This window comes from Diaphorina citri, unplaced genomic scaffold, assembly GCF_000475195.1.
Source record: "Diaphorina citri unplaced genomic scaffold, Diaci psyllid genome assembly version 1.1 scaffold1499, whole genome shotgun sequence".
NCBI lineage: Eukaryota > Metazoa > Arthropoda > Insecta > Hemiptera > Psyllidae > Diaphorina > Diaphorina citri.
Window position 1 is genome coordinate 372 of NW_007378925.1, and position 19,013 is coordinate 19,384.

A 19,013-nucleotide genomic window follows, 5' to 3' on the forward strand; every position below is an offset into this window, starting at 1 on the left:
TTTTCCAGTCATTTGCGAGCAGTATTAAGTAAACAGGAGGGCGTGGGTTCAATCCCAGCCGAGTTATGGAATTTTATCCCCAAATAATTTGAGCACAATAATAGTAGTAGCCTACTATTATTGTGCTGGAGTAAAGGGACTTTTCCAGTCATTTGCGAGCAGTATTAATGAATTTGATGGCACATTCGTTTTCTTTTGACAAAATTTTTGATGGCAAATTCGAGGAAATCAGGCTGGTGTCGTAAATTATTGGTGTAAAAAAAGTGGATATAACTTTCAAAATTTTTTGATATTGGCTTGTTACAAGAGCATATTTCGTGAACCATCATTCCTAGAACCCTTACAAAATTTTTTGATATTGGCTTGTTACAAGTGCATATTTCGTGAACCATCATTCCTAGAACCCTTACATGTACACCGATTGATTTGTCGTGAAAAGTTACATAGGAAAGACTCCTTGGTCATCTTAAATACTCTAATGGAAACTCTTGTTGAAAAGTTTTTATAAATTAAAACCTTGCTTAAATTTAACTACCCTGCATAACATAACTTAAACATAACTGACAGTATACATAAAGTACACTATTCCAATTCTATTCAAATGCCTTCATTTGTTTAGAAAAGGCTTTCTCAAGCGGAGCATCGAACTCGCAACCTCCCGTCTGAGAAGCTCGTACTTACCCACTCGTTTCCGTCCCCGTAGTAAGTTGCTGATGTGCATGTTGAGATTTCCAATCTTGTCAATGTTTACTTTCACCTTGAGTTTAGTAGGGTCTGTTTTGCTTTGACGAATTGTCATTGTTTGGCTGTAGTTGTCTGGAAAAATGAAAATAGTTTTTTTTGGAATGAAGGAATGCCTGAAAATTGGAAATAGTTTTAAAAAAGTGAGTTCTATTTCTATTCTAAGTTACAAGTCGACAATTTGACTTTTGGGTCTGTCGGTTTGATTCGTTTTGTCGATTGTTTTACTACGGCCGTTCGAGGGCCAAATTCCAATCACAAATTACTCATTTTTAGGGCTGTATAATTTATCTGTTTAGGAAAAAGTTCGCTCCGGGCGGGATTCGAATCCGCGACCTAGCGCTCATAAGACAGGTGTGCTACCTTCCAAATTAACCAGACTGGCTAAGTTGAAAGCTACGAACTTTATCTGTTCAGGAAAAAGTTCGCCCAGGGCGGGATTCGAACCCCCAACCCAGTTTCTCAGACAGACCTAAGTTTCTCAGACAGACCTAAGTTTCTCAGACAGACCTAAGTTTCTCAGACAGACCTAAGTTTCTCAGACAGACCTAAGTTTCTCAGACAGATCTAAGTTTCTCAGACAGACCTAAGTTTCTCAGACAGACCTAAGTTTCTCAGATAGACCTAAGTTTCTCAGACAGATCTAAGTTTCTCAGACAGACCTAAGTTTCTCAGACAGACCTAAGTTTCTCAGACAGACCTAAGTTTCTAAAGGAAGGAAAGAAAATTCAAATCAATCAATGAATTTGGCTTACCTGAACTTGGTAATAGTTGACTGTTGCCAGCCTGCCTCCTTGACATGCTTCAACTTCAGCTTGTATCCACTTCGTATCTGATTGACCTCCTCAGCATACCAAGGGTCAAACGGCGGAATATTGTATTCGGGAACACCTACAGGGGGAAAAAATAGGGATAGGTACTAGACAGTGTCTATGGTAGAGCGGCATTGCCTGAAACACATCCACTTTTTAGTCCGTCCTTCCTTTATTATTACAATAGTAATAAAAAGGTATAAGGGACGGACTATTGTATTCGCTTCGGTGTCGTCTGTCTGTCTGTCAGTCTGTCTGTCCCCATAGAAGGACTTATCCAAACCTGGTAATTCATTGACATACGTACTAGTATACCTTACTGGGGTGAAGCTCGTTACCGCTCCTAATTCACCCTATAGGTAATTCATTGACATACATACTAGTATACCTTACTGGGGTGAAGCTCTTTACCGCTCCTCAGTATCAAAATCCCTTCTTAAGCTTTTTAAGTCAAGCTACGCCGACATCAGGTTCAGTGACCTGGGTCAACCTGACATCGGAAAGTTCAAAGTCCGGCATACTCGTATTTTCAGACCAAACTTTACGGTGAAGGGGGGGATTCAGGTCAGACCAATATTTACTTTCACTGATGGTGTAGTCTGGTGTTATGTACTGTGAACCTCTTGGGTCCTCGAGAAAACTTGAGCGATCTAAAGCTGTGTTCAAACATAGTCAACCGTTCGTAGGATTCTCTCTCGGGGCAATCTTTATCCTAACAGATAAGGTTCGTTCTCGGAACGGCTGGCTTTCTCCTATCCTGCCTTCCTTCTCTCTTCGATTTCGAGACGATAAGACCTCCGTTGTTACAGTTGCCACAATCAAACCTCTTTAAAAAGAGGAAAATTGTTCAAAGGATATGCCAAAGGACATTAAAGTTCCTCGTTCAAAGTATATGCCGGCATTAAAGTTCTTCGTTCAAAGTATATGCCGGCATTAAAGTTCTTCGTCCTGAGGACTCGACGGACTTTCAAGTGTAAAGTTCCCGATGCGTAACTTGTTGTCTGAGTGCAGTCTACAATCCAATACCTACATTCTCAATATCTACATTCATGTGATATAGTGTATACATATAGTCACCATCCGTGGCACAAGCTTCCCCATCCGTGGCACAAGCTCTGCTTATACGGATGGGTATACCATTTATAAGAAAAATGTATGTTCTGACATATCTACATTCATGTGATATAGGTATACATTCACAAAGAAAGGTATACTTACAGCCAGGGCCGGTTTTAGGGAGAGATTGTAAGGGGCCGGGATTATTTTTGCTCCTATACCATGGGGTAGACTCCAAAAATTTGGAGCATTCCCCCTCTCGTCGGCACATCACTGGACTTTTGGCCCCCTCGATGAAATCCTGGATACGACCCTGTTTTTAGCCTACTACATTCACATTTATAGGTACACTTAGCATCTACAGATAACAGATAGTAATGTAATCTACACCATTCATATGATGAAGTCAGTGGTGTAAGGTGTTGGAGGAACTACATTATTAGTTTGAGCTTACAGTATAGCTTACAATGATAAATAGACCCAGTGGCCAGCCCCTTTAGCATGGAGGGTTGCGCGATTTGTAAGCGCTAGGTCGCGGGTTCGTTTACCGTCTTCTTCAAATTTGGGACGATAAGACCTCCGTTACAGTTCCCTCTATGAAAATTTTTTACTTTCCTTATCCTACATCCCCTAGGGTTAGGAAAGTAATGTATTTAATACCTAATCCTTAGAGCCCTCTAAAAAGGAGCCCCTCTAGGCCTCTGAAGGTCCAGATTGACCCCAAAGTTCAACGAGAAAAAAATATCTCTAATAAAGCACCAATTACCTATTATAGCTTGTTTTCCCAGAACTTCCGATGAAAATCGCCAGGGTCCAAGTCTATTTTCTTCTCAAAACTTCCAAAGAAAATTGCTTCTTAGAATTGCTCGGTTACAATGATGCCTTAATAAGCACCTATTACCTATATAGAAGTAGGTAGGTATTGTCTATCAGTTTGAACCTAAGTACTTATTACCTAGAAATCGTGTTATCGTGCCTATTAAGTACATATGTAGGTACCTAGAATTATGAACGTATTGTAGCTTAAATCTTGATTTAAGTTCTCATGGGATCTTATCCCCTATTGATTAAATTGTATCTATTGATTGGATTTACGTACGTCATACACATAGGTACCTACATAGACTCCTTGTATACATACATAGGTCGTTTTATAGGCATCAATAATTACTATGGGATCCGTAATTAGTAGGTACTAGGTACCTGTTAGGGGACGATTATGGGTATCTATTATGGGATTGTATCTGTTATGGGAAAATTTTCTCTTTCTTCTCCTTGACCCATTAATTCAAGGGGATACTTCGTATTCTGCAAATATCCTAATAGCTTTTGACCCCTTAATAATACATAATAGGTAGGTGAGCTTATTAAAAAAGGAAAATTTGGGATAAAAATAGTTGGTACTTTTCTAAATAGTTGGGTATGTATATCTACTCTTTTTAATTTCTTTTACTTGTTGTTTCCTTGTGTTCTTTTCCTGTAGGTATTACTTTTAGGATAGGGAAAGTACCTACTCGGATACGTAATTTCGCATAATATCTACCAACATAAACTTATTAGAAGAAGGAAATTCAAGTACCACCGCACCGGCGCGAAGGAGACACAACTTGCCTGATATATAGGTAACCGTTTTGGCAAAATTTTCAGAGGCTGGGCTGAGTTCAGCCCTTTACCTAACTACCAACCTCCCCATTTCCAATACTTCTAAATTAGAAGTTATTTTAATGCCTTCTCTTAGGTTATGAGCAGTTCTAATTTCCACCTGTTTACAGAGATTTTAATTTACAGATTACAGAGATATCAAGCTGCTATAACCAGCCCAGGTAGACAAAATGATTAAGAAATCATACATAAATCATATGAGTCGATAATGTGTTGAAATTAGAAGCCAACTTATTTAAAAAAAAGTTGGCAAAAACAAAACCTAATTGGATCAAGACTTCAGAGCGATTGAACGCTAGTCCACATATTTCATATGACCCTACCTTAACGACTTGAGGTTTTAGTTACGTGATTCGGGTTTTAAATTTGTGTTTGACTTTGAAAACGAAACCCTCATTGGCATCTGATTGACTAAATTACAGAGTGCATTTAATGCAAAATAAACAATAATGAACTATTTTCTAAAGATGTTAAATCAGTTAGCTTTCGATACCACTCTCGACTAAATTACAGAGTGCATTTAATGCAAAATAAACAATAATGAACTATTTTCTAAAGATGTTTAATCAGTTAGCTGTCGATACCACTCAGGGTGTCATCGTCAGACCAGTATAGAATCATCCCTAATGGAGATATAGCTAAAAATTTATCGTTGACTTTATTACAGCAGGAGTAAAATTCGACCTATGCAACCATGGGCAAATTTCCCAATTTGTTGAACAAGTACTTACTTATTCTTCTGGCTAAATGGACAGCATTTGGTGTAGGTAATGGGATAAAGGACTACCCAGTCCTAGCTGACAGTATGCATAAAGTACACTATTCCAATTCTATTCAAATGCTTTTATTTATTTAGAAAAGGCTTTTTCAATATTTATTTATAAAAGGCTTTCTCAATATTTATTTAGAAAAGGCTTTCTCAAGCGGAGCATCGAACTCGCAACCTTCCGTCTGAGAAGCTCGTACTTACCCACTCGTTTCCGTCCCCGTAGTAAGTTGCTGATGTGCATGTTGAGATTTCCAATCTTGTCAATGTTTACTTTCACCTTGAGTTTAGTAGGGTCTGTCTTGCTTTGACGAATTGTCATTGTTTGGCTGTAGTTGTCTGGAAAATGGAAAACAGATTATTAGATTGAACGAAGTGAGCTGAAAGTTTTATGCCTGGAAATTGGAAATAGTTTTGAAAAAGTGAGTTCTATTTCTATTCTAAGTTACAAGTCGACAATTTGACTTTTGATCTGACGGTTTGATTCGTTTTGTCGATTGTTTTACTATGGCCGTTCGAGGGCCAAATTCCAATCACAAATTACTCATTTTTAGGGCTGTATTATTTATCTGTTTAGGAAAAAGTTCGCTCCGGGCGGGATTCGAATCCGCGACCTAGCGCTCATAAGGCAGGTGTGCTACCTTCCAACTTAACCAGACTGGCTAAGTTGAAAGCTACGAACTTTATCTGTTCAGGAAAAAGTTCGCCCAGGGCGGGATTCGAACCCCCAACCTTGCTAATAAACCTATCCTAATTAATGTAGATGAGTTTTTTTACGTCCTAAATAGCCTAAGCTTATAATACTAATACACCCTAAACTTTGTCCTCAATGAAAGGGTTACAAAGTTGTCAACAAAAAATATAGCTAGGTACCCCAAGCTTAAAGTTTTAAATTTTTTACTCCTCTAAAACTAGTTTTTTTTTTTTTTTTTCCCCAACCTTGCGATTACAACGCAGTCGCGACGAAAGCACTTACATAGCGTCATATTCCACACGCCCTTGTTAATGCCTCCAGCTTCGGTTATGTACTCGCCTTCCAGATATTTCTCGGGGAAGAATTGTGAGAATTTGATGTAGCCAGCTTCCAGGTTCGCCCTAGAAGGAAGAAGAAACATTTTTTTTTTTTTTTATGTTTGACAGAGGGAACTGTAACTGCTATGGTCTTATCGTCCCGAAATCGAAGAGAGAAGGAAGACAGGATAGGACCCGCGGCCTAGCGCTTACAAGCCAGACTCGCTACCAAGCTAACTAGCTAGGCTTACAATCGATGATTTTGGTTGTTCTGATGAAGTTTTACCTGTTGTGAAGAAAGGTCTGGCACTGTTGATGGCATCTTTGACACAATCATCGAACTGGGGGGTGAACCTTTGACAGCTTGAGAATAGGATGCCTGTGTGAGAGAGAACAGGGACAATGTTAGTGTTCACTAGAAGATGGGAGAGGGAAAGAAAGATGAGAAAGAGAAGAACAAGGAGAAGAGGAGACAGGCTACAGACAGACAGACAGACAGACAGACACACACACGGACCAATGGCTGAAACTTTGGATTTAGGCTCTAGGGACCTCAAAACGTGTTTGGAGAAGGAGAAGAACAAGGAGAAGAGGAGACAGGCTACAGACAGACAGACACGGACCAATGGCTGAAACTTTGGATTTAGGCTCTAGGGACCTCAAAACGTGTTTTGGCACTAAAAACTGACCATGATCCTTCCTATAGGATAAGGAAAGTAAAAAAGGTATGTGCCTACAGAGACGTACCTACCCAAATAGGTTCCTAGTCGGTAGGTACTGTAGATGCCTAGTCACCTACTTGGTGTTTTCCTTATGAAGAGATATTTTATCGAGGTACCTAAATATGCTGATGGTATTAACTTACCAAAAGAGGAAAAGTCTTGACTTGTGGTCCAATCCAGACCCAGGATGACAAATAGGTTCCTAGTCGGTAGGTACTGTAGATGCCTAAGTCACCTACTTGGTGTTTTCCTTATGAAGAGATTTATCGAGGTACCTAAATATGCTGATGGTATTAACTTACCAAAAGAGGAAAAGTCTTGACTTGTGGTCCAATCCAGACCCAGGATGATTTGTAAACATATCAGACCAATGGTAAACAACATATTGGCCATTTTATTTGTAAAATCCTACTTGTAAAAAATCTACCTAACTCTTATGTATTTAATTATTTTTTAAATTTAATTTTATTTTGACTAGAATATCGTATTTACATATTTGTTTTTAGATTTTCAATTGGATCACTCTATCGTCATTGTTTTTATTTTCAGTTAGGTTGTTTGAATTGTACCTACTCAACTGTAAAACAATTTAAATAATTATAAAGACTGTCAAAATTCAAGTCATTCCAAAATTGAATTGCTTAATATACTACGTATAAACGTACATTATTACATTAATTATCCACATGTGAGTGGATAAATAATAATAACTAGGTAGGTATGGGTAGATATATTTATTCATTTATTACCTACATTTCATGTAGGTAGGTACCTATTATTTATTTATTTATTTATTTATTGGATTCTTGGAATGACTTCAATTTGTGGAAGAAGAGTAGGCTATGTAGAAAATATTTTGATGATTTTAGAGGTAATTTTAAACTTTGAATATTGGGTATTATTAACAAATTAGCAATGCAAAAATCATTATTGTTTTTTTTTCCATAATTTTTAACACGAAAAAGTAAGTTGGACACACAGAACACTGAAAAAAAGAGCTGTATCTCGTCAAAAAATAAAGAAATATTTACCTAAAATATTTAAATTAAAAAGAAAGAAAATGAGATAAAATAATTATTTTAAAATAAATCAACAATTAAATCCTAGCTAGAATAAACATAAATAAAAAAGTATCGTCAGCACAAGATACCTGATAGTATTCTGGTCCAAACAAATAAGAATACCTATTAATCTGTGAATTGAGTCAACAAGTGAGTGGTAAGTGTGGTATCTCAAAGACATAGGTACCTTCTCTGGTATAGATAGTTACCTCTGGTAGGTAGGTACTCACTCTGGTAGGTAGTGGTTACCTTCTCTGGTATAGATAGGTACCTCTGGTAGGTAGGTACTCACTCTGGTAGGTACATTTTTGTAGGTAGCAGGTACCTACTCTGGCAGATAGGAGGTAGATAGTAGGTATGGTAGTGGGTACCTTCTCTGGTAGGTAGGTACTCACTCTGGTAGGTACATTTTTGTAGGTAGCAGGTACCTACTCTGGCAGATAGGAGGTAGATAGTAGGTATTCTGTGATCGGTAACATACATATCTCCGCTAGCGCGCTTGCATAGTGGCGCTACCTAGCGGACGAAAAAAAAAACAACTGCGTAAAGTCTGACGTCACACATCTTTGAACTCTTTCATTAGAACGGAAATTGACCTCGGATTTGAATTTTTCCCAACTTTTACATAGGAATCGACCATTTATTTATAATTTTCACCCATTTGCAACTGCTCCATTGAGCTTAATATCTCTCACATCATCAGAATCTGAAATAGGTGTGTACCCATAGATACCTTGTTGGTATAGGCACATACCGACTTACAGTAGCTATAGTTGAATATCACTTCATAGGTAACAAAATACAAATAGGTACCTACCTAGGCGCCTACCTAAGAGGAAGAGGGAAGAGAATAATAAAGTGTAACAGATCTTTATCTACAGATGATACCTTAAGATAGTGTTTTACCTACTACCTAGGTAGGTACTTCATTTTGGGAGAGGTACCTACCTACTGCTCTGATAAACAAAATGTAATACATGTAAGTACATATACATAAGTACCTGTATAGGTAGGTACTTACTTTAGCTCAGTTGTTTAGGTATTGTCTAGAATTTGATGGGCCTCTACCCGTGTGAAGAAACAAAAATGGTACTGTGGTATTCGAACCACAGTCCCCTCGGATATAAGTCTATGCTATCATCACGGGAGAGGAGAAATCCAGCCTCTCCGAAAACGAACCTTACCTGTTTATGATAATCTCCTCCCCAGGCGGGAATCAAACCCACAACTTGGAACTTACAAGACATATTTACTCGAAGTTTCCAAGCATACTTTCCCAGATTAGGTACCATTTAATTTCTTTCTAGTCTTACTACAATATTCGAATGTTCATTGAATGAACTGTGATTTTACTGAGTGGGACCTGCACTATTAGAAATCAGGCTTGTACACTCACCTGCTGGAATAGAATAGAATATACCTTGTTTATCCTGCCAGAATGAGACTGAAAAGTCCCTTTACTCCCGCAGTCTAAACAAAGGTCTTATATATTTCAGTATATTTTACTGATAAAGTATATTTTACTGAGTGGGACCTGCACTATTAGAAATCAGGCTTGTACACTCACCTGCTGGTATAGTCAATCCATCCAGAATGAAATCCTCATCAATATGTCTGCCTATAAGAGGAGCCGCCGGGAATAGTCTGAGGGTTTCCTTGATGACGCATTCCAAGTATTCCAGCTGGCATAGGTCCTCATAGGATGGGCAGTGGGTGGTGTTTCGACCTAGCACACGGTCAATCTCTTCTAGAACCTAGGATGGAGAAAAGGAAATAATAATAAACAATAATAATAAGTTTATAAGTAGGTACCTACAAACAATATTCCCCATCCGTGGCACAAGCTCTGCTTATACGGATGGGTATACCATTTATAAGAAAAATGTATGTTCTGAGTTTTTTTTATCATTTTCGTCATTATTTTAAAACAAAGGATGTAGGTATTAAAGGAAGCTCTAACAACGGAGCAGAGGTCTTATCGCCCCGAAAGCGAAACCTCATCCAGCGGCTTGGGTCAAACCGTCCTGGGGATGGGTAGTACTTGGGGTCCCGATGTAGGGCGTAGATGGAGATGAGGACTGTTACGCCTGACGAAAAGGGGAGATGAATTTATCATTTTTGTCATTATTTTAAAACAAAGGATGTAGGTATTAAAGGAAGCTCTAACAACGGAGCAGAGGTCTTATCGCCCCGAAAGCGAAACCTCATTTTTTCGCTATCATCATGGGAGAGGAGAAATCCAGCCTCTCCGAAAACGGAACCTTACCTGTTTATGATAATCTTCTCCCCAGGCGGGAATCAAACCCACAACTTAGAACTTACAAGACATACCTACTCGAAGTTTCCAAGCATACTTTCCCAGATTAGGTACCATATTTTAATTTCTTTCTAGTCTTACTACAATATTCGAATGTTCATTGAATGAACTGTGATTTTACTGACTGGGACCTCCTGCAGTTTTATAGAAATCAGGCTTGTACACTCACCTGCTGGTATAGTCAATCCATCCAGAATGAAATCCTCATCAATATGTCTGCCTATAAGAGGAGCCGCCGGGAATAGTCTGAGGGTTTCCTTGATGACGCATTCCAAGTACTCCAGCTGGCATAGGTCCTCATAGGATGGACAGTGGGTGGTGTTTCGACCTAGCACACGGTCAATCTCTTCTAGAACCTAGGATGGAGAAAAGGAAATAATAGGTACTAAACAATAATAATAAGTTAATAAGAACCTACAAACAATATTCCCCATCCGTGGCACAAGCTCTGCTCATACGGATGGATATACCATTATTTATAAGAAGAATGTATGTTCTCAGTTTTTTGTCAAACAAATATAAATGGAAACTTATTTAAAAAAGAAAAAAAAAAAAAATGTCGTTCACAGGCTACTAAAATTAGGATTGTTGCAGTATCAGGAGGTAAGTACATCTTCCTAATTCAAAACACACGAGTTCGATTCCTGGACGGGATGAACTTTCTCCAAAACTTAGATAGGGTTCTTTCTTGGAATAGCTCGCTTTTTCCTATCCTCTCCTCTTTCTCTCTTTGATTCCGGGAAGGTAATCACAGGCGAATTCCTTTCTTACGAAGATCTCAAGTTTTTTTGCCTCACAGAGATAGTCTGTTAAGTTTTCGTTCTCAACATTCTGTGAGCTCGTGTACCAGGAAAATCATCCGTTTAGTCTGTTTCTTCTTGAAGCGAATTTACACCTTTTCATTTTTTACTTTCTATTACCACAGTCTGGCTGGCTGGGGGACGTTAAACAAAGTCTGGCTAGGGGGCGTTAAACAGGGAGTAGACCAGCTTAGTCTCGCTGGGTGACTATAAACAGGGAGTATATATTCAAAACACACGAGTTCGATTCCCGCACGGGATGAACTTTCTCCAAAACTTAGATAGGGTTCTTCCTTGGAATAGCTCGCTCTTTCCTATCCTGTCCTCTTTCTCTCTTTGATTCCGGGAAGGTAATCACAGGCGAATCCCTTTCTTACGAAGATCTCAAGTTTTTTTGCCTCACAGAGATAGTCTGTTAAGTTTTCGTTTTCAACATTCTGTGAGCTCGTGTACCAGGAAAATCATCTGTTTAGTCGGTTTCTTCTTGAAGCGAGTTACACCTTTTCATTTTTTACTTTCTATTACTACAGTCTGGCTAGGGGACGTTAAACAAAGTCTGGCTAGGGGGCGTTAAACAGGGAGTAGACCAGCTTAGTCTCGCTGGGTGACTATAAACAGGGAGTATACCAGCCTGAATTTCCCTTGCTAAAGAAATAGCAAGGGTTGAGAGGGAAGGGCATCCACTCGTAAAATTTGTAGCCAAAACGAAATGTCAGCCCAAAGCGATCACCCTAGTTAGGGCTGATTGAGAGGCTGACGAAAAACGCCGACCCCGTCTGTGTGTATTTGATTGTTCTTCCCAACTCGGTCATAAATCGAGTTTCTCGCCAAACTTTGAACGAAGAGCCCTTGTGTTTTTAGAAACCTACATGGAGTGGGTGAAAGAAGTAACTCAACTAGCCTCCAGCATAGCGCCTTTCTCCGACCCAACGATCTGCGACGACCCTTTCAAATGTGACGAAGATACCATAATCCCGGACACCATCTGTGGGAAGTTGGCCAAACGCAACCAAATCCGGTCTCAATGTAACTACTGCGCTAACGAGTGTATCCTCACCAAATTGGGCCAGAAATTCCCCAAGATTATAGTGGGCAAGAATGTCGAATTGAAGAAACCAAGTGACTTTAAGCTTTACACGACCGCTGGGAATGGATTGAGGATTTATATTGTCAATAATACCAGTGGATCATAAATCTGTACATATCTGTAGGGGAGAAAATAGAATATTATACTTTGTTTATCCTGCTTGAATGAGACTAAAAAGTCCTTTTACCTACATGGAGACTAAATGTCCTACCTACAACTGTTGAGATAATGGGACTACATGTCCTGATTTGACAGTCTAAATAAAGCACTAATATCTAATTTACCACTGCAGTTTAAACTAGGTCTTTTCTGCCTTCAAGATGATCACAGCACCCAACTGTCAGGAGCTCAGGAAGGAAGTGTCCAGGATCCTACCAAGACATAGGTAGATCCTCTTTAGAAAGCTATCTTTTTTCGGAAGCATAGAACTCAAGGACCTACATACATAAAATTATACATTGGTATAGTCTACTTTTACCTTCACACGTGTTTTAATATCGTCAACAAAATCTACCTTACATGACACCTTACACCTTACTAATTATTATTGTGAAGTATGGAACGATTAGAACGTTTAGAGGGCATATTTTGTTCGTAAATCTAGGCACGGGTGAAGAAAGAAGTAAATATCACAACATAAATCACGTGAAATTTATATTGATTTTTTTTTTTTTCATTTATTTATGACTTGTTTGAACATTTTTACAATGATAGATCAGGTACCTGATGAGCACACACACTATGAGGTAGACCTGACAGGTGGACCTGTTCAGCCATATCTGCCAGGTCTAGCTAATAGTGAGTGGTCGGGCTAACGGATTTATGACATGGGTAAACAGAAATGGTGACAATTAGTTTCGTTTCGTATAATATACAGGCGGACCTGTTCAGCCATATCTGCCAGGTCTAGCTGATAGTGAGTGGTCGGGCTAAGCTGGTCTACTCCCCGTTTAGAGTCTCCGAGCCAGACCCTCAGCTACAGAGGCTGCTGTCAAAATGAGCAAATATATGGTTTGTTTGAAAATTTTGGAAATAAATTTCTCACTCTGACATCCAATTTGTCAAATTGTCACCAAATTTTTGAAAGTCTCCGAGCCAGACCCTCAGCTACAGAGGCTGCTGTCAATATGAGCAAATATATGGTTTGTTTGAAAATTTTGGAAATAAATTTCTCACTCTGACATCCAATTTGTCAAATTGTCACCAAATTTTTGATTTACTCCCCATTTGTCACAGAATTGTCGCCTCTCTAAAATAAACCAGAATGGTATATAAGGAGGATGATAATTTAATATAAAACACGAGTTTTGATCAATTTGATCAGTAGCGAAACAGTTCGCGTTGGGACAGTTTTTGTCTAGAAAGAAGTTCATCATTTTCTGATCAATTAAGGAGGATGATAATTTAAAATATAAACCACGAGTTTTGATCAATTTGATCAGTAGCGAAACAGTTCGTGTTGGGACAATTTTTGTCTAGAAAGAAGTTCATCATTTTCTGATCAACATGGCTCCAAATATCAAGTTCTCAATTGCAACTATCTTCCTGCTCAGTTTGGGTAAGATATTGTCTTTTGAGCCTGAGTTTTTAGTCCGTCCTTCCTTTATTATTACTAATAATAAAAGGTATAGTGGACGGACTATTGTATTCGCTTCGGTGTCGTCTGTCTGTCTGTCGGTCTGTCTGTCGGTCTGTCCCCATAGAAGGAGTTATCCAAACCTGGTCGACCTATACATCAAATTAAAGGTCTTTTTACCAGGATCACGAAAATGGTGGTGCAAATTTTGTCCAGAAAACCATTTAATTTTTTGCGATTATCACGTTACCGGTAACCTGGAGTTACTTTGCACCATTGAGGGCAACTTTGCACTACCACGAAAAAAAAAAAAAGATTTGAACAGGTATGGAGGGTCAAATTTTTTATATACCTACGTACCACCCGAAGGATTCCTCTGATAGAGTACTTTATTGCGCTTCTTTACATACGTAAGAATTGAACCACAATTATTTTTTCTTCTTGAGTTTTGTGAACTTTGAAATATTTAGTTTTTTAGTCCGTCCTTTCTTTATTAAATTACAATAGTAAAATAATAAAAGGTATAGGGACGGCCTATTGTATTCGCTTCGGTGTCTGTGTGTCTGTCTGTCTGTTCCCATAGAACAGGGGTGGCCAGACTTTTTTCGTTGCGGTTCCCTTCTTAACTTTCAAAAATGTTCGAGGTTCCCCCCCCCCCCCCCCCCCCAAAGAATAAAAAATAAACTCACCAATTTTTGTTGCTAAGCGATTTTTCTTTAATTCTGAATGTCATCTGCCAACTTCTGGAAATCCACTTCATACCGAACCCTCGAGCGGTCAAGCAAAAACTAAAGTAAACCCCTTCCCCCCTCTCCTACTCTCACGCTTTGCTTTCTTCTCTTTCCAAGAATCAGTGAATTTCTTGTTACAACTTGTTTCCGTATAGCTGCATTTACCACACTTCAAACCGATGCCGATGGACAATAATACCTGTGTAGGTACCTACCTACCAAAATATTCAAAATATCTATTAGGTACCTACTCAATTACTCAATAAGGTACATTTACACTTTTATTTTTTCCCGTTTTTCCCATTTTTTTTTTTTTTTTTTTTTTTTTTTTTTTTTCCCTCAAAATAAGCTTGCGGTTCTTTCCTAAAACAAAATCTGTTTTATTCCTGGGGACCCATCTCGGTGGCTTCCTATAATGTAAACATGACTAGAACTTGCAGTGACTTATTTTTTATGATTTGTATTTACAGGAATCGTGGCAGGTTCAGGATTAAATGGTAAGTACATAAAACTTGAAGGCCCAATGATAAGGCATTCTCTGCCACTTTCAGAGTTGCTCTTTATGGTTATGCATTTTATACACCTCTGGCGAGGGACATTAAGATGTGTCCAAACATAGTCGACCGACCGGCCGTCGACCGACGAGGAGAAACTATGCTGTCGAGGCAGTGTGGACGGTTCAGTCGACATCGATCGACGGTCGGTCGACTATGTGTAGACAAACTTTTAGATATACTACGGCAGACACCAATTCCAAAGCTAAGGTGGAATGCACACTAGAGAGACGCGTTTCATAGAACACTTTCCTCCAGTATGCATCCCACATCTTAATAAAGGGGTCGAGCGGACTGAAATATATCACATGTCTTCAGGCACAATAAATCTGTACCTATAGGTCTAGGGTCTACCTTCGTAGATTCGTACAAGCTTAACCCAACTTTTAGGGCTGTTTGTCACTACATCTAAGCCTTAATAAGGTGTGTCCAACACAAGAATCTATGTTATCCAGGCAGTGTGGATGGTTCAGTCGACATCGATCGACATGGCCGGTCGACTATGTGTGGACACACCTTTTGCTTTTTGTTAGGTGAAATAATCGGGGAACGATGTTTGTAACTTTTGTAATATATTGCAAATAAAACATTTACATTTACACAACAAATGGAAGTTGACCAAATAACTAGACAAGGTCAATAATTGTACCAACTGTACCATATGGACTGAAATTCTTCTTCAGTCTTCTGAGCTGCATTAAACAAAGTTCGCCCGAAATTGATGATTGCCAATCTCCGACATGGAGAAGGCACATGCTTTTTGTGTAGGTCTACTTAGCCTATGGGATCAATTGAATTAGAAGTTCTTATCCCTTTCTTCCAGGCTCACTTGCTGCCTAGAGTGGGCTTTTGCTTTTTGTGTAGGTCTACTTAGCCTATGGGATCAATTGAATTAGAAGTTCTTATCCCTTTCTTCCAGGCTCACTTGCTGCCTCTCCCGCCTACATGCAGTGGGTACATCGAACTGTCGAAGAGGCAGGAAGGTTACGTTCCTTCCCAGCTGACAAGATATGCCTTGACCCTTTGCTTTGCAAAGAAAATACACTTATACCAGACAGTATCTGTAGTTTTTTCTTAAAGGATAATATCGACACTCAGTGCTTCTACTGTGATAATCTATGCTCTCTGATCAATAAAGACATGCAGGCTAGCAAGATTATGCTAGGGAGGAATGTCGATATGAAAAATGTTGATCCGAAGTCTGGACTCACCCTTCACACAACATTGTCAAATGGGATAAAAATTTGGATTTTCAAATAGGTTGCCGGAGGGCTTTTTCTGAGGCATTGCTCTTTGGCTATGTATATTGCAAAGAGATTGCCCCAGACTAATTTCGCCCTTTGTAATGTCTTTTGTTTGTGAATACCCCCCCAAAAAAAACACTTCGTGTTAAAAAATTAACGCCAAGAGTTGGCCTCCACAAAAAAGTACCTCTCTTCTTTTTCTCCCTTTCTATTTGTTCCAGCTTAGCCAACCTATCCTAGACACAATAATTCCCATTTGGGTTTTAAGTAAATGGGAATAATTCCCATTTGGGTTTTAAGTAAATGGGAATAAACAAAGCGTGTTCCCCGTGTATTTCTTATGGGGGGACTAAAAAACGTCAATATCTCGGGAACGGTTTGGAATTTCGAGAATCATTGGTCTTGGTATCTATCTAGGTACGTAGATCCTAGGTATCTATCTAGGTACCTACCTACTTCTAGGTACATATCTGGTATCTAGGCTATGATGTAGGAAACCACCTTGGTATTATGTTCCGCAGCTAGATGGGTACTTGTTTCGAAGAAAGAAGGAAGAAAGGATAGGAGAAAGCCAGCCGTTCCGAGAACGAACATTTTTCGCTCAGGATAAAATACGCCTTAGTTCGGAATCGAACCCGCGGCCTAGCGATTACTAGGCAGACGCGCTACCAACCAAGCTATGTAACTAGGGCTGGCACACTCATCTTTTGTATGTAGTTTTCGAAACGAAAAAAGTATCTGACGTGCTCAGCATAATATTAAAGGAAAACAACTTTATATTGGCCAGTTAATTTAACCTAATTCTCGGAGATAAGGGAAATTCCTATCTGTATTATTTTTCGAATTTTGCGTATTTCCTGAATCAGGAAGTCGTCTCTTGTTTTTATGTTTTTTAGCATAAAGTTTTTTTCTTTTACCACCATACCTACCTTGCTACTAGATGGCTACATTACCTATCTATCTTGCACACTACCTACTAGATACCTACCTATAAACCTGGGGATTCATCAATCCAAGAGTTCTAGACAAATACCCTCATATTTATTCTTTTGTTTGTTTGGTTTATTTTCATTTATTAATGTATTTTTTGTTCTTGTTGCACTTTTCCTCTTTTTAACTTTTTTAGTGATAGCTTCCTACATGTTACATAATCTTTTTCATATAATTATCTTGTTTTTCTTCGAATTTGTTGTGTTCATTTTCATTATTATTCATTTGTTGTTGTTGTTTTGTTGTTGTTGTTGTTGTTGTTGTTGTTGTTGTTGTTGTTGTTGTTGTTGTTGTTGTTGGTGTTGTTGTTGTTGTTGCACTTTTAGGAGCGCGGTAGCGCTCCGCCCCGCCAAGTCAAAAAAGTTTGACCGCGCTACTAGAGATATTATACGCGACAGGGAAATTATTAATTACCAAAGTCACGAAAATCATGGGCGCGTGTCACAATTTTCGTCACTAGTTTTATCCTATTTTTGACCCATTGGACAATCACGTGCTGCTGTTTTTCCCCTGGCCCCACTCAGACCGGATGAGGTTAATCCTGTCCCAGAAGTTAGAAATCCCAAAAGAAGGAAAAGAAAATACTATGAATCAGACTTTACCTGTGTTTGTAATATTCGGTGTGTACGGCCTCAAAGGCTTTCTCCGGGCCACCCAGGAGTAGAAGGGCATTTCCTATCAGGGGCAGAGCGAAAGGGCCATCCAGTTTGTACGATAAAACGTACAGTTTGCGGCGCTTCCAAAGACAGATCGCAAACAGGAGTGTTGCCAAAAGTAGCAGGTAGAGAGCGCTGATATGCATGTTGAACATTTGAAATTAGAGAAGCAAATCACAAAAAAAAAAAAAAAAAAAAAAAAAAAAAAATTTTTTTCTTTCATTTATTTATGACTTGTTTGAACATTTTTACAATGATAGATACCTGATGAGCACACACACTATGAGGTAGACCTGACAGGCGGACCTGTTCGATGAATATTGTAAGTATAATTAAAAAAAAAGATAAAAATATTTTCATGTTGAAAAAAACGTTTTTTTGCTCTCCTGTAAAATTTGAAAAATGTTGGTTATCGTGTTTTGCCATCTTTCCACAGAAATGTTCTTTTCTTCTAGGTGAGTTGCTAAAAATAACAGTTCTCCAGATCCTCCAAATTCCTCTTCAAAACTCATTTCCAAACTTTTAACCGTTTTGTTGTGTAACGCAAATTCCAATAAATTGAGTCAGACACAGATGAATAACTAGTATGAAAAAGAATTTAATAAATGTTAATAATAATTCATCTTTCCACAGTATTAATCTACACCTAGATATCTTTTAAAATCGAACCAAAAGGTCGATTTAACACCAATATTTTCACCTCCTGAATCGATGCTAAATTTTCGAAAGATAAACTCTGGGAACTCTCTATTGTATGTATGTATGTACATACATATTATACAATTATACACACATATAAATATGTAGATACACTAGCGTGCAAAAAAAAAAAAAAAACTTGTTTAAAGGAATTATCAGCTAACGATATAAAGGTGTGTGCACACATGGTCGACGACCGTCGTTCGATGTCGATTTATTGTGAATCGATGGTCGATCGACTATGTGTGAACACATCTTAATAGGAGTAGCATTATTTTCCTAACACTATCGAGTTAAGATAGTCACATTGAAATGTATAAAGATCGAAAAAAATCGAAAGACATTTTCAAAGCAAATCAAATTATTCTTATGGAATCCTTGGTCTTACCTATATTCTTGACCAAGTTTGCAGCTTTAAAAGCTTAGGGAGTCATAGGGACCCTTCTACAAGTTCTACTATTTTGAATCGAAATAAGAGTATTCATTGTCGATTTGAGGAATCGTAACCGGGACTTTCTGGGTGGCAAG

At 38.6% G+C, this 19,013-nt stretch overlaps 3 protein-coding genes across 3 annotated transcripts; 1 reads left to right on the forward strand and 2 right to left on the reverse strand.

Moving 5' to 3' along the window:
- Positions 1 to 652: 652 nt before the first annotated feature.
- Positions 653 to 8,036, reverse strand: LOC103516162 (the record flags this gene model as incomplete). Its single annotated transcript, XM_026828637.1, has 5 exons — positions 7,921 to 8,036; positions 7,073 to 7,347; positions 6,335 to 6,427; positions 1,497 to 1,632; positions 653 to 857 (listed from the first exon to the last, which is right to left on the reverse strand). Coding segments are annotated over exons 2-5 (525 nt in total), but the record flags the coding sequence as incomplete, so codon positions are not given.
- On the reverse strand, positions 7,958 to 10,621 carry LOC103516163 (cytochrome P450 4d8-like). The gene is made up of 5 exons (XM_017446940.1): positions 10,607 to 10,621; positions 10,318 to 10,504; positions 9,800 to 9,918; positions 9,399 to 9,585; positions 7,958 to 7,962 (listed from the first exon to the last, which is right to left on the reverse strand). Exons 1-5 carry the CDS (start codon positions 10,619 to 10,621, stop codon positions 7,958 to 7,960), a joined length of 513 nt encoding a protein of 170 aa, XP_017302429.1.
- A 116-nt stretch (positions 10,622 to 10,737) lies between these two features.
- Positions 10,738 to 12,690, forward strand: LOC103516159. The gene is made up of 2 exons (XM_008481120.1): positions 10,738 to 10,751; positions 11,810 to 12,690. Exon 2 carries the CDS (start codon positions 11,818 to 11,820, stop codon positions 12,139 to 12,141), a length of 324 nt encoding a protein of 107 aa, XP_008479342.1. The 5' UTR covers positions 10,738 to 10,751; positions 11,810 to 11,817; the 3' UTR covers positions 12,142 to 12,690.
- Positions 12,691 to 19,013: the final 6,323 nt, after the last annotated feature.